Source organism: Penicillium cinerascens (genome assembly GCF_028974065.1).
Source record: "Penicillium cinerascens strain IBT 15544 chromosome Unknown scaffold_4_segment0_segment0, whole genome shotgun sequence".
NCBI lineage: Eukaryota > Fungi > Ascomycota > Eurotiomycetes > Eurotiales > Aspergillaceae > Penicillium > Penicillium cinerascens.
In genome coordinates, this window is record NW_026695297.1 from 722,527 (window position 1) to 737,100 (window position 14,574).

The 14,574-nt window shown below is 53.2% G+C and overlaps 7 protein-coding genes across 7 annotated transcripts; 3 read left to right on the top strand and 4 right to left on the bottom strand.

Annotated features, from left to right (window-relative positions):
• Positions 1-1,205: 1,205 nt before the first annotated feature.
• On the top strand, positions 1,206-2,381 carry N7498_008218 (TFIIH/NER complex subunit TFB4; the record flags this gene model as incomplete). Its single annotated transcript, XM_058455280.1, has 2 exons — positions 1,206-1,251; positions 1,318-2,381. 2 exons carry the CDS (start codon positions 1,206-1,208, stop codon positions 2,379-2,381), a joined length of 1,110 nt encoding a protein of 369 aa, XP_058305268.1.
• Positions 2,382-2,943: 562 nt separating this feature from the next.
• N7498_008219 (threonine aspartase 1) lies at positions 2,944-4,596 on the bottom strand (the record flags this gene model as incomplete). The annotated part of the gene is made up of 5 exons (XM_058455281.1): positions 2,944-3,054; positions 3,103-3,212; positions 3,265-4,122; positions 4,177-4,376; positions 4,430-4,596. The coding sequence occupies 5 exons, from the start codon at positions 4,594-4,596 to the stop codon at positions 2,944-2,946; spliced, it is 1,446 nt and encodes a 481-aa protein (XP_058305269.1).
• Positions 4,597-5,246: 650 nt separating this feature from the next.
• N7498_008220 (actin-related protein 3) lies at positions 5,247-6,779 on the top strand (the record flags this gene model as incomplete). Its single annotated transcript, XM_058455282.1, has 4 exons — positions 5,247-5,281; positions 5,336-5,358; positions 5,446-5,804; positions 5,880-6,779. The coding sequence occupies 4 exons, from the start codon at positions 5,247-5,249 to the stop codon at positions 6,777-6,779; spliced, it is 1,317 nt and encodes a 438-aa protein (XP_058305270.1).
• Positions 6,780-7,125: 346 nt separating this feature from the next.
• N7498_008221 (tRNA (uracil(54)-C(5))-methyltransferase) lies at positions 7,126-8,742 on the bottom strand (the record flags this gene model as incomplete). The annotated part of the gene is made up of 1 exon (XM_058455283.1): positions 7,126-8,742. One exon carries the CDS (start codon positions 8,740-8,742, stop codon positions 7,126-7,128), a length of 1,617 nt encoding a protein of 538 aa, XP_058305271.1.
• Positions 8,743-9,103: 361 nt separating this feature from the next.
• N7498_008222 (mitochondrial 37S ribosomal protein uS5m) lies at positions 9,104-10,401 on the top strand (the record flags this gene model as incomplete). The annotated part of the gene is made up of 2 exons (XM_058455284.1): positions 9,104-10,133; positions 10,184-10,401. 2 exons carry the CDS (start codon positions 9,104-9,106, stop codon positions 10,399-10,401), a joined length of 1,248 nt encoding a protein of 415 aa, XP_058305272.1.
• Positions 10,402-10,710: 309 nt separating this feature from the next.
• N7498_008223 (DASH complex subunit DAD3 family protein) lies at positions 10,711-11,307 on the bottom strand (the record flags this gene model as incomplete). Its single annotated transcript, XM_058455285.1, has 2 exons — positions 10,711-10,968; positions 11,068-11,307. 2 exons carry the CDS (start codon positions 11,305-11,307, stop codon positions 10,711-10,713), a joined length of 498 nt encoding a protein of 165 aa, XP_058305273.1.
• Positions 11,308-12,144: 837 nt separating this feature from the next.
• Positions 12,145-14,160, bottom strand: N7498_008224 (putative serine/threonine protein kinase (Nrc-2); the record flags this gene model as incomplete). Its single annotated transcript, XM_058455286.1, has 3 exons — positions 12,145-12,878; positions 12,946-13,245; positions 13,302-14,160. 3 exons carry the CDS (start codon positions 14,158-14,160, stop codon positions 12,145-12,147), a joined length of 1,893 nt encoding a protein of 630 aa, XP_058305274.1.
• Between the last annotated feature and the right edge of the window lie 414 nt (positions 14,161-14,574).

Sequence of the window (14,574 nt, forward strand, 5' to 3'; positions counted from 1 at the left end):
AAGACAAATAACAGCCCGCTTATCGAGTTCACGGGTGGTTGTAATAAAGAAAAACGTTCAGAGTCGTAGACGCGGCGGGAGGCGGGACTTTTTTTTTTGAGGAGGGGAAGGCGGAGAGGCGGAGGTGCGGAGCGGGAGAAAAAGAGAGGAAGATAGGTGGGAGCTGACCGCGATTTTATCAGATCGGAGTGAGCCACGTATGAGAAAAAGCAAATGGGAACAGGGCTCAGACAAGATTCTTCAAATCTCCCTGCGTATACGTATTACAAGTATTACCCTCCGTGGCTCTCTGCCAATGCTTCCAAATGTAATGACAGATAACTCACTTGATTTCAGTCAAATCCATTATCAATCCCGCCGATAAGACCAACCACAGCCACCCAACTGGGCACGCCGTCACTCTGCTTAGACTTACTCGTCACAGAGTTAATGTATGTAACCTATGTTTGCTCCAGGCTAAGCTGGCGCTGCTCCTTGTCTGTACGGTTAGATAGCGGTATCCCTGGTAAGATAATCCCAACAGGATGAGCTAAACGCGGTACGAGTCGGTGACCGCCAGGGCCGATCATGTGGGACATCTGTCCCTTATTCGAGGAAATCGCCGCGTAGCGCCGTCCTTAATTCCATTCTCCCGCATACGATGTACAGATTGTCATAGCTCCCCGGCTGCTTACATTCTCCTTCGATGCTCCCTAGAGGGGGGGCTCTAAGACGGTTGAGTGAGTCATTCTAGGGGTTTAAGGGTGATCGGAAATAGAAACTTGGAATCTGCCAAGGTGATCATCCTGGCGTAGATCAGTCGGAATATATAGTGTTACCCATAGTGCATTTTACCACCCCAATTATTCGACCTGCCAAGAGAAAGGCGTCGATTTAATGAAACCTTGAAAATCATAACATCACCGGCAATACTTCATCCAGACGACGTTCATAATATATCTCAATTAGAAATAGAAGATAATGGCCATGGAATAAAAGGCAAAGAGCACGTAGACTCAGTTCTTCGTTATCGTCCCGTGACTGGACTTATCGCGGAGCTGGTTTTGGATCATCCGCTTTAAACTACGCTTGGCTTGCTATCGCCTTCCAAGAGACATCACTCAGAAGAGGTTGCCGCTGCTCCGCAGTCTGGATTCTCATCGAATCACCTCTGGCCTGGGCCACCTCGCCATGAGCTTCCGTCCTCATTGATCAGTCCCGGCACCATGAATTCCGTTGATGCTTCCGAGCACTACGAGCTAGGCGTCACCGGTCGGTTACCTTCCCTAATGACCGCCGCAAGGAGCGTTCGCTAATATTTACATTTCACGGCTACAGACCTCGCACCATCCCTCCTCACCATCGTCATCGACACAAATCCGCACGCCTGGGCTGCTTTGGAAGATTCCCTCCCGCTGTCCAAAGCCGTCGCGAACATCCTCGTCTTCATCAATGCGCACCTGGCCTGCAACTACGCGAATGAAGTCGCCGTCGTTGCATCACACAGCCAAAAAGCAACATGGCTATATCCCGTCCCGACACCGAGCGACTTCGATCGTGATGGAGACGTCTCGATGAACGGAGCCAACGGAGCAGCCAGCGCACAGATGAACAAGTACCGCCCGTTCCGCGTAGTCGAAGAGCAAGTGACCCGCCACCTGAAGGAACTCATGGTGTCCACGAGCAGCGACGATCTCCGAGGTAACACTTCCACAATGCTGGCCGGCGCATTAACACTCGCACTGAGCCACATCAATCGGCGCACAATCGCCTGGGCCGAAGAGCACGGCGGCGCAGACCTAGAAGACGCAGCCGAAGCCGGTGCGGGAGGCGGTGCAAATCGATACTCCGCCTCGAACGACGATGAGCGGCTCCAGAGCCGCATCCTGATCGTCTCGGTCAGCGGGTCTAGCGACTCGGCGCACCAGTACATCCCTGTGATGAATAGCATCTTCGCCTGCCAGCGGTTACAAATCCCCATCGACGTGTGTAAGCTTAGTGGTGATGCTGTCTTCCTGCAGCAGGCCTGCGATGCTACCAGGGGTGTGTACATGGCTCTTTCTGAGCCGCGCGGGCTGCTGCAGTACTTGATGATGGCATTCCTACCCGACCAGCGCTCCCGTCGGCATCTGGTGCTTCCGACGAGAGAAGACGTGGATTTCCGTGCGGCCTGCTTCTGTCACAGGAAAGTGGTTAATATCGGCTACGTCTGCTCCATCTGTCTGAGTATCTTCTGTGAAGCTCCCCCGGGTGGCGTGTGTCTTACTTGTGGAACCGAACTGGACGTGGGTGAGTACGATGTCAAGCCTGCTCTCCTGAAAAGGAAGAAGAAAAAGAAGAAGCAGGTCAATGGGACCTCGGCGGCGGGGACACCTTTGTCAACACCGACGCCTGGGCCTTGATTGCATCGGAGGTTCAGTTTAGGGGGTAAATATACCTTGAGGATATCTAGAGACTTTTCTCGCTGGATTCGAGAAAGCTTTTATCTAGGGAAATCTATCAGATCGAGAGTTTCGGGCAGATTTTCGGAATTTTTTTGAATTTCTAGAGACTTAATAGAATCACTCGCCTATGAATCTTGAAAGAAACACCGCTGAGCGCCAGCATCGATGCACTGCCCAGACAGAAACAAGCTGGATGGATCATAGAAAAAGGGAACCAAAGGCGCCCTCGAAATTAACACAGCCATGCTCGCTATGTAGGAAGAAAACGCCGGACATGCACAGGAGCCACACGAGAAAAGGAAATCTCAGCGGGGACAATCCAGAATGTACCACGAAGATATGAAAGGCCCCGAGGGGAAGAAAGCGTGCAGTCAGTGTAATTGACATGAGGCCCTTGACGAAAGCAGACCCTCCTTAGTCCTGAGCTATCTTGTGCCGCTTCTTCTCTCTGGTGTCGTTGGATGGCCTCATGAACGATAAGCAACCGCGAAATTTCAAATGACATGTCAGTTAAACCCACTTACTTCTTGGAGCGAATCATGATCCCACCCTGAGCAATGACCCCGTTTCTCCTGCTCCGGGACATCACGGTTAGGGGTTCGACATCGCCTGCAGCCATAGAGGCAACAGCCTGCGTAGGATTAGTAGACAGCCTCATGTCCTTTGGGAATCGACTCACAAACGACTCGGTGTTGTGAGCAAAGAAGAGACCAATGCCATCATCCGTTTTCTTCACAGCCAGGATTCCGATGGAACCGCCGACTTCGCTGTTCTGGACCGCGGGGTGATCTGGACATTGTCAGGCCAGGTGAGGTCAAAACACAGATGGAGGCGTTCTTACTCATGAATTCATTTTCAATCATAGCGTGGATGGCCTCTTCTTCAGGCACTTGCACGAAGACACCCGCTGAGCCCATCTTCTGGCCGTAATAGATCCGAGACGCACAGGTGCTGGCCGCAAAGGTCGAGGAAATGTGCTCACCAGTTCCAGACGTTACGACAGCTGTGGTTGTTCGTTCCGAGTCGGAGGGGTCAACGGGCATGACATGGGTGCCGATGCCTATGAGCGCTGCAGGTCCTACTCGGCCTCGATGTTTCATCCCAATGCCACCAGATGACGACCCCGCGGCGATGTTACCCCACCGATCAATCGCAATTGCCCCGACTGTATCTGTGATACGATCCTCTCCATCCTCGCCGTCGGTAAGATTCTTCTTTGGGTAAAATGATGGGCCAGACTTGAAGAAGCTGGTACTTTCTTCTGCTGACCGTGACTTCACACGGGGAAACTGGCCATCCATTGTCGTTCCGGACATTATTCGATCGAGGTCGTTGTCGCTGTTGAGCTGACTGGCGGGAAAAATTCCGGCCTCAAGTTTATCAAGAGCGGGAGGGGTGCAAAGGGCCATGCTAGATGACATGGGGGGTAGTGGCCGACGAAGCCAAGGATTCATAGCCTCCTTTTCATCAGGTGAATTTTCCGCTTCGTATTCCTGAATCTCGCGAGTCCAGATGTTCCAGCGCTCTCTTGCAGGGGCCGTGATCAAAGCATCATCCGGAACGTTGGGAATATTATGGGTCCATGCAAAGTCCGTGGCGCCGTCACCAACGAGGAAGTTGGGAGGCACCCGTGACATACCAGGAGATCTGTACGCCTCATCATAGATCTTGCGAGCCAGCATGATCGGGTTCTTAACATCTGCGTCGCAATTAGATCAAATCAAGGTTCTTCAACAAGCACAGGACATCTTACTGGGCACAGCTCCAGCGGCACCGCTGCGACCAAGATGGTCCATAATCGAAGCATCACATTCAACGACACCCTTGGCAGTCAGGTTGCTGCCATATCCGGCATTGGTGATGGGATTGTCCTCAAGTATCATGATGGCAATCTCCACCGCTTCCACAGCAGTCCCGCCAGCCTGCAGGGCAGCTAGTCCAGCCTTGGTCGCCCTATAACAAGTCTGCCGTCAGTTTTGATCAGTAAGTGGAAAGAGGACCCATACTGTGAGCAGGCAAGAAGGTGCTTCCCTTCATTCTCTCGGCTATGGTATCCAGCGCCAGCATGGACAAACATCGCACAGGGGAGTTGTTTCCGTTTGCTTCGGCCCATTTTGGCAGGCTGCTCAGCGGTTGAGACTCGGGAACGTGCCGGATCAGCTTCTTGCGTCATGGATCGGTGTCAAGCGTAGAAGTGGTGCGGATTTCAAATAATGTGACAGAGAGTTGCGAGCCAACTCAGGATACGTCAGGTAAGACAGCTCGAAATGAGTGAGTGACTCGCGTGTTTCTTTGCCGTCACAGCACCAACGCGATCCGATATTAGTGGCAGCGGCGGTTCTGGCCACCGGAGTCAAGCGAACGAAGGAAGTCAATGATCAAAAGTGTTTCAAGAGCGAAGAATATGACTGCAAAGGAAGAATAAAGGCAAGTTATCACATAGGGTACTGTTCATGAAGGAGGGATAAGATAGAATGGTAAGAGATGTTTAGGGCTGAGGGACAAGAAGTATCAAAAGCGCGTTGCGCAGTTTTCCCGACCACAAATTGACACCGTTGAACGTTCCCTCCATTTTAAATTAGCCGCGACTTCCCTATTTCCATCGTGATTCGAATGTATGTGAATGAAGCGTTCTTTCCTCGAATACTTTCAATTTGATAAAAAACCAGGGCACATGATGTTGACGTGACCCTCTCTTAGGTAATCACGCTCCCCGCCTTGTCTGCCTGAGCTCCGCCACGGTTGACTTCATCCCCCCCCTTCTAAAGGCGGACCTCGCATACCTCTGTGTGTTCGCATTGGCTCTAGTCTTTACCTTCCGCCATGGCGTCCCAAACACCAGCCGTTGTCATGGACAAGTAAGTCGCGCACCTCCTCTGGAATTGGCCCAATACTGACCCGTCTCTCCTCAGCGGTACCGGTTACTCCAAGCTTGGTAGGTGCCGCTTGCTAGGCAATCGGATTCGATTACTGTGATCGATCAGGACAGGAGAACTAACAAGACGTCTTTCGCCGATTGCAGGATTTGCCGGTAACGATTCGCCCTCTTTCGTCTTCCCGACTGCAATTGCAACCAAGGCCGCCGGGAGCGCTGGAAGCTCCGCGGGCTCTCGGCCTGCCGTCCCGAATAAGCCCTCATTCCTCCCTGGCGGTGCCGGGGCCAGTTCACACCTGTCTGGAAAGCGTGGTACCGAGGACCTGGACTTCTTCATCGGTGATGAGGCTCTGGCTGCTGGCAGTGGCCCCGGATACGGTGTGAACTACCCTATTCGCCACGGACAGATCGAGAACTGGGACTACATGGAGCGCTTTTGGTCGAACTCGATTTTCAAGTACCTCCGCGTGGAGCCCGAAGACCATTACTTCCTCCTCACCGAACCTGTAAGCCACCCCCATACGCACCTCCCCCGCAGGCGGTCAGAGTGGCCTAGAATGCTAACTCGGGCATCAATATAGCCGCTGAACCCGCCCGAGAACCGTGAAAACACCGCAGAAATTATGTTCGAGTCTTTCAACTGTGCCGGTCTCTACATTGCCGTTCAAGCCGTGCTTGCCCTCGCCGCCTCATGGACTTCCTCCAAGGTCACCGATCGCTCCCTGACCGGAACTGTCATTGATTCGGGTGACGGTGTTACGCACGTTATTCCCGTCGCTGAGGGCTACGTAATTGGCTCCTCCATTAAGAGCATTCCCATCGCCGGACGTGACATCACATATTTCGTGCAAAGCTTGCTGCGTGACCGTGGTGAGCCCGACAGCAGCTTGAAGACGGCCGAGAAGGTGAAGGAGGAGTACTGCTACGTGAGCCCGGATATCGTTAAGGAATTTGCCCGCTACGACCGCGAACCCGATCGCCTCTTGAAGCACACCGTGACCTCGCCGAATGGCCGCAGCGTGCAAATCGACATCGGCTACGAGCGCTTCCTCGCCCCGGAGATCTTCTTCAATCCCGAAATCTACTCCTCCGACTTCCTGACCCCGCTTCCAAATGTCGTCGACGGTGTGATCCAGTCCTCCCCCATTGACGTTCGGAGGGGTCTCTATAAGAACATTGTGTTGTCCGGTGGTTCCACTCTGTACAAGGACTTCGGCCGCCGTCTACAGCGTGACATCCGCCACTTGGTGGATGCCCGTATTCGCGCATCCGAGGCACGCAGTGGCGGTGCTCGCAGTGGTGGTCTGGACGTCGCAGTAGTTACACACAAGCGCCAGCGACACGGGCCCTGGTTCGGAGGCAGCTTGCTGGGTCAGACACCCGAGTTCCGGAGCTACTGCCACACCAAGGCCGAATACGACGAGATCGGTCCCAGCATTGTGCGGAGATTTGCACTGCTCGGTGGCCCTGGAAGCTCGTAAAGTGGGTTGTCTTTTATTTTCTCATGTCCTTTCGTCAGCCGGTGTAGCTGGTCCTCTGTTCATAGTCCGTAGCTTTTCCTCATGTCTTTCTGCTCTCCCTTCGTGACACTTTCCTCCTTTTGTTCTCCAAAGCGAGCGGCATGGCGCTGGGTCCTCAGGATGCTACATCTGGTTCCCGAGTAGATAGAGGGAGATGGTTGAGACTCTTTGATATTTGTTTCAGAAGCGTATGAAAATGCAAAATTTTTCCTTATCTGTGCGCTTTTTTGTCCTGCCTCCCAAAAACCAACGCCATAAATAAGATGCAAGTAACAGACGTATTATATATCCGGCCCATAATCTATACTCAAGCAGATCCCTCTTTTGAGGGAAATTCGGTACGGTTAAGAATAGCCACGCCCTCGACGTGGCCAGTCTGGGGGAAGAAGTCGAATCCACGAATGCTCTCGATCTCGTAGCGAACGTTCTTGGTCTCGTCACCCTGCACCATGACAGCGACATCACGAGCCTGGGTGTGCACATTACAGCTCACGTAGACAACGCGACGAGGCTTATAGTCAAGCATCTGCTTGATGAAATCCTCGGAGCAGCCCTTCCGCGGCGGGTCAATGACAAGCAGGGTCTGGTCAGGCGGGTACGGAACGTCCTTGAATAGGACAGCGGCATCAGCAGCAGCGAAGCCGGTGTTGGGCAATTCGTTCGCCTTGGCGTTCTCGCGCGCAGAGGTGATAGAATCACCTGCAACATCGACACCAAGACTAGACTTGAAGAGCGGAGACAGAGTAATGGTGAATAGGCCAGAGCCTGAGTAGGCATCAAGAAGATACTTGATGGGCTTGGAATCTTGGTCGTTACCGGGAGGCATGGCCTGTGAACGAATGAACTCGGTGAAGCCGGAGAGGATCGAGTTGTTGTTCTGGAAGAAGGCACCGGCCTTGTTGCTGAAGACATAGTCATCGACAAATTCGACGGAAGTGGCGTTGTTGTCGGTAATGCAGCGCTTCTCTTCAATGTAGTTTTCTCGCTCAACACGGATCACATCACCAGTGTCCGCGCCAGGAGTTGGTACTAAGCCGTTGTTGATCTTGGCCTCGCTATCGGTGGGTGCTGTCTTGGGGATTCGGCTGGTGGACTCCCGCATCAAGAGAGTTGCGCCCTTTTTGTAGGACCGGATGTTTTCAGCAACACGCTTCCTCTCACTCTTGAGGCCAAGGCGCACAACATCCGTTCCTAGAGGGCAGTCCTCGATATCAAGGTCCGTCCTTCGATTCTTGTATGTGAATCCAATAGCTGGAACTTCAACCTTGGCGGGATCCTCTTCAGCCTCCTGCTTCTTCCTCCGACCAGCGCCATTCGCAAAGTGCGGCGTAAGTTTCGTGCGGTAACCGTACTGCATGGGAGAGGGAAATGTCTCTCCGATAGTAGGAACCAATTCTGGAATAAGCCCAGAGAAGTTGGCATAAGCCTTCTCCACGATGCGCCGCTTATGCTCCAGCTGATCCTCGTACGACATCATCTGCAATTGACACCCAGAGCACTTGCTAAAGTATCCACATCCAATCAGTGCATCATTTCTCTTGGGACCCGGCTCAATCACGCTGAGGAAATCGGTGACACTGTAGGACAGAGCAGGGTGATGCCGGATCACCTTAACCCGAACCTTGTCTCCAGGAACGGTGAACGGCACCACAAAGACATGGTCTGCATTCTCTGAAAGCGCCAGACCATCGCCCGTCGAGGAAATCTCGGATACCGTCACGTCAATCTCGGTGAACGTCTCTGGGAGAATGGGCTTCGCAGGGCTATTGTCGCCATTTTGGTCTGCTTCGGGGCGGTTGCGCTTGAGGAGCTGGTCGATATCGGCCTGAAGGACTTCATCAAATCCACTAGCCTTGTCCTTGCGCTCAACCTTGGCCTTCTTGAACTTCTTGCCGCCAAAATGCTTCTTCGGAGTGTTCTGCATTATTGCGACGGAGGCTGGCGCATTGGCTGTGGGCGACTGGGAAAGGTTCGAAATGAACTGTTGTCTGACAAGCGGACGAGACAGAACAGAGTAAGCAAGAGAAAACCGTCGAACTGACGAGCGCAGAGCCAACATGAACGAAGATTTAGAAAGTCGAAATTCTGGAAATTTATTAGAAAGACCATCTGCGGCTTCACTGATTGGCCCGGGGCTCACCGCCCGCGAGCAAGAAATTCCTCCCGGCGTTCAACTTCGCCGAACTTCGTTGTTGTCCGCGTTTCTTCGCTGCGTTTCCTCTTTTCCCTTGTTTGAAGCTCGTGGCTAGCAAATTGCTGGCTAACGACTACTAACGTCTTTCGCAATGAGTCTTGCTCGACCGGCAAAATGCCTATTCTGCAGCTTCTCCCGTGCTGCGACTCCAGTCACGCGAATCCCTCGTCGCCAATTCCACCCGACACCGGCGTCATTGTCGAACCGGACACCCAAATTCCAGAACATTAAGGCTCCCGAATCGCAAAATGCCGAAGGATCCCGACCAGCACCGAAGGCAGAGGACTTCAAGCCGTACACCGAGGAGGAGAAGTCCCAGCTGGCGAAGGAGTACTCGCCCGAGCAAATGGAGGCCATCAAGGCTGGCGAGGCTGCCATTGACCCGAAGGACCTGGCCGAGCAATTCCACCAGCGCGACGATCCGCTGGCATTCAAGTACCTAGACGACTTCTCCGTGGTCGAACCCAGCGTCGACCGCAACGTTCGCGCCCCCAAGTCGAACTCGGACTACAACATGAAACTCAAGAGCGAAAAGGAGTTCGTGGAGGATTTTGGCCGTTTCTTCGCCGAGGGCCCGGAAAACCCCACGGGTGCTGACTTCGTGCGGTTCGCGGAATCCCTGCGCCTGACCAAGGGCAAGGAGGCGGCCGAGTTGGATCCGCACAGCGTCCTGGTTCCCGACCTTTTCGGCCCCGATGAGACTATTGATGAGCCCCGTGTGGAAGAGCGGAAGACCGCCGAGGAGCGCGGTGAGAAGGAGCGATCGTTGGAGGCCGAGGAGATGACTGATGCTCTGAAGAGCCTTCTCCTCGCTACGGGCTACACAGAGCGCCAGGTCAAGGACCTCCGGACCAAGACCCTGGTGTCTCATAGTGTCGTGAACCAGACCCGTCTGGGTAAGGTCCGCCGTGCCTACCGTCTCTCCATCGCTGGCAATGGCAACGGTCTCCTGGGTATCGGCGAGGGCAAGTCCGATGAAGCAGCCGATGCAAAGATCCAGTCGCAATACCGTGCCATCCGCAACATGCAGCCCATTCCCCGCTACGAGAACCGCACCATCTTCGGTGATGTGGCCGGCAAGGTTGGAGCCACGGAGTTGCAATTGATGCACCGTCCCCCAGGTAATGTTTTCGCATCCCCAAACTATAAGACCCGCACTAATTTGTGACAGGCTTCGGTCTCCGTGTCCAATACCTGATCTACGAAATGTGCCGTGCCGCCGGTATACATGACCTCGCCGGTCGGGTCGGCCGCTCGCGAAACAAGATGAATACAGTCAAGGCTGCGTACGAGGCGCTTATGAGCCAGAAGGACCCCGAGGAAGTTGCACGGGCTCGCGGCAGGAAGATGGTGGATGTGCGCAACGTGTACTATGCGGGCAAGGTCTAAGCTCAGCGGCTTCAGCAGTCGAGTCGTGCATATTCCCTCGGCGTGTATATAATATGTCTTTTTTCTTCTCCTTGTGTCTTTTGCATGTACTTGTATCTTGTACCTGTTCGCCATATGTTTCAAAAGGATCAATCATCAATGGCATTGTCTTCGAGATTTTGAATATGTGCAAACCATAGGACAACGGTCCTTTTACCCTTTTCATTAAACACTCCATATTTCCAGTAACGCGCCAGTCGCAAAGAATAAACACCCAGGGTATACGCAGATAAACAACACATCCCGATCCCACACGTAAGTGAAAAAAGATCACTGGAATGTCACGTCCCCATCCCCCTCATAACCCCCACCATGGTGGAACTCCGTATCCTGGAACTGGTCCTGCTCAGTCTGCTGCTGTTGCTGCTGTTCCTGGTCCTCATTCCAGATCTGCTGCTGCAAGACAATGCTGTAAACACTAGCTTTGAGTAGAGTGCACACAGTCGCCGTCTTCCGCTCGAGGAGCCGCATGCCATCGAGAGTCATAGAAGCCGGGGAGCCGGCGAGATCGGAGACTTTCTCAGAGAGCTAGACACAGAAAGATAGAAATTAGCCGAGAGCTCAAAGTACGTAAGTATTGCTTCGTGGGACAGAAAAAGACGCGCGAAGCTGCCCGAGTTTACCCACCTGATTCACATTCCGCAGTAGCCGTGAATACTCGTCCAGGACTTCCTGCTCCAGCTCAGAAACGAGCGGGTTATCATTACCCAGCAGTGGGTTGTTGGAGCGGCTGCGGCCGTGGGAAGCTTCCGCGTCGGAGCTCATGTGTTGCTCCTGCGGGATGGGAGGGGTGGTGGTTGCGGGGTCGTCTTCGGTGAAGGAGTTATCTTGGGCATCCGGGTCGTCGGGGGCTGCAAAGGCGGACATGATGGGTGGTTGAAGTGTTAGGAGTTTGTTCGAAAGGGAGGGAGAATGCGAAGCGGAGGAAGCGCGGTGTTTTGGTTTTTGGTTTATGGCCCGACTTGGGTTTTGGGCGGAGCTGTTCCACTCTCCAACGCTTCGACGTATACACTCGAATTTGGGACTACGAAGTGAGTTTACGAAGGAGAAGACTCCGCGAAGATTGTTTTCTCGAAATTTATCATCGCTGCAAAGATAGATACTGGACATGGCACTGCAGGCTTCTTTCGGACGAGAGACAAATCACAAAGCCAAGATAGAATCGAGTTCGTTAATAGATAGGAGCCGCGCCATGATACTTGGAAATACAGAAGCAAAAAGCAGTCAACACGGATCCGAAAAGTATCAGAAACAGAAATCCATAACGCCGCCCGCTGCACAGTAGAGAAAGCGAACCGATGTATACGCGGCTTTCAGCAAAAAAAAAAAAAAAAGAAAGAAACAGGGCAACAAAATCCAGAAGCACATGGGATCATGAGGGAATGAGTGGTAAGAGTATGGAGAAAAAAGAACGCGAGTGATTCAAGGCCTTCGGCGATCATGAGTATGCAAAATGCAACGTGTGAGATGGCCAGAAAAAGCAGGCTCCGTAGAGCAGAAAGCATGCATAAATCAACGCAGAAGGCCCCGAAGCACTCCGTACAACCGGTGTAGATTGCACGGGTCCTCGCGAGAAACATATTTAAATGCAGTCGTCAATGCATCATGATCGTGAACGCGCCGGTGCTCAGGCGGCTGCTCCCCATGTAGCGGGAGAAAATGAAGAAAGCAAAATACAATGTGGGCTATGCTGCCGAAACACAATCAGTGGTCTCCCTGATGGTGGAGAGTGACGCTGTTGAACTCCTCGAAGGGGTCGTTCAACTCGCCATTGGGGGTTGCCAGGCCGGAATCCATGGGGACTCCCTTCAGCTTGGAGGCATTGTTGCCACCGATATCCACACTGGCACTTTCCTTGACATTGCGGAAGTTCACCGTATCTGTACCAACACGACCCTGATGCGGGATCATGGGCGGCTTCATGTGGCGGATGAGTGCCCACTGGGTTGATCGGAAGAAGGCATGGGTTTTGACATCCGATGCGCCGGCACGGGCACCGAGACGCTTGGTCTCATCCTTGATCAATAGTTTGCGGATCAAGGATTTGCACAGGCTGGTGGTCTGCTGTGCGCCCGAATGTTCCGGGAATTGCACATCGTCCCGCAGGATGCTGGCAAATGTCGCATTACGGTTCTTGCCCTTGAAGGGCGTGGTACCATACAGCATCTCATAAATCAAAATACCCAAGGTCCACCAGTCGACTGCACTGGTATGTCCGCAGCCTTTGATGACCTCGGGGGCAATGTACTCCTCAGTTCCAACAAAGGAATTTGTGCGGAAGTCGGCAATGCAGGATTTCGTGTCAATGGTGGGCAGAGCAGCGCTGGCGTTGCCGCCAACCCGGCCAGGGATCATAGTAGGGGCACCGCCCGGTCCAGACTGTTTTGACAAGTCAAAGTCCGACAACATGATATGGCCTGATTGATGCAGTAGAATATCTTAACAAGATGTAAGCAAATGTTCGGGCGAAACTTGAAAAGTAAGGGTCCATGGTGGCAAACATACTCTCTGGTTTAAGGTCGCGATAAATGAAACCCATCAGATGGAGATACTCCAGGGCAGCAGTCACCTCGGCAGCATAAAATCGGGCGGCATCTTCCGAGATGCATTTGCCAGGTCGAGTTTGCAGAGTTCGAAAGAACTCTCCTCCACTGCAGTACTCCATACAGAGGTACAAATAGTCCTCTGACTGGAACGAGTGGAACAGAGTGACAATGAACGGATGGTTCGATGTTGCCAAGATCTCCTGTTCGGCCAGAGCACGCTTGATCTTGTTCCGCTTGATCATTTCCTTCTTGCTCAAGACTGGACACGAGTCAGCATTACCAATTCGCCTGTGGGACTTACAAGATGCAACATACCTTTCATCGCATATAGGCGGCTCGATTTCTTCTCGCGGACCAAGTATACTTTCCCCACATCACCCTTGCCAATCAACTTGATCTTATCAAAACTGGCGGGTCCCACTTCCACGTTGCGAACCTTGATGGAATTCGAGCTGTACGTGCGGCGGAAGCTACCATCATCGCCATCGAGCTTGTGGCCCAAACCAATAGAGGGCACAGAAAGGGCAAGCTCTTTTTCGTTGTTCAACTCGAGTGTCGAGCCGGATGCCTCCACAAGAGGCTCCTTGCCCATCTCGGCCGTTTGAGGTCGGTCTTGTCCCTGTCCGCTTGCAAAGAGGCCCTGGGCATTGGGAGCAGACGCCACACGCCGCAACTTGCGGGCTAGTTCTTCCTTGTTGGCGGTGGTAGCCTGCTCCACAGCCGAAACCCCGGTGACCTGCAGCTCGGGTGTATCAGGAGGAGATGAAGGGACCGACCCTTCATTCCGATGTCGCAACGCAGGTTGGCCCTGGTGGGCAAAGTATGGGTTCGCAGTCGCAGTGGGCGAAACTCCGTCGTCGAGAGGGTTACCTTCACTGGCAACAGTTGTTGAGCGATTGCGGCCGATGGCAGGCAAGAATCGTGACTGTCGGAAAGGGGACTTTTCGTTCTTGGAGAGAGACTCCTTCTCCCGTTCGCGCTCATTGCTGGTTGGGCTACCGCTGTGCGAAGATGTATGGCTGCTGGAGCTATTGATCCGGAAAAAGTTTTTGATCTTCGTAGGGAGGTGGCCCGACTCGTTGGAGTGTTTCCGAGATGGTAGCGAGAGGCCGGGGAAATTCCCGCGCTTTTCGTTAGACATGGCCGAAGGACTGGACGCAAAAAGCTGCGTCATGACGGACAAGTCGTGGTTATTGAAATTGTCTGTCCCCTGGAGTGGCGGAGATCTGTTTCAAAGGCGAATTTACGTGAAGTAAAGGAACGGGCGGTGGGGGGATGTTCAGACAAGAGATGCAAGATGGGGATACGCCCCGGGGGGGGGGATATCTGGCCAAGTAGAGCGAAACGAGGGCTATCCACACAAAAGAACAGAGATACAGTTTCGCACGGCAGCAGAACTCACGAAAGAGGCCGCATCTTAAGAGCCGAGCAGAAAAGAACGGGCAATCAGGACAGATTCGGGGAAGGCGAAGAGAAGGAGTTGGCAACGAAATGATTGGAGTAGGACGTGGAGGCAGGAATTAGTCATCCTCGCATTCCCGCTTTTGGCTCTTTGATAGTCTCTTTTCTATTCTTCAGAGTCGTTGCT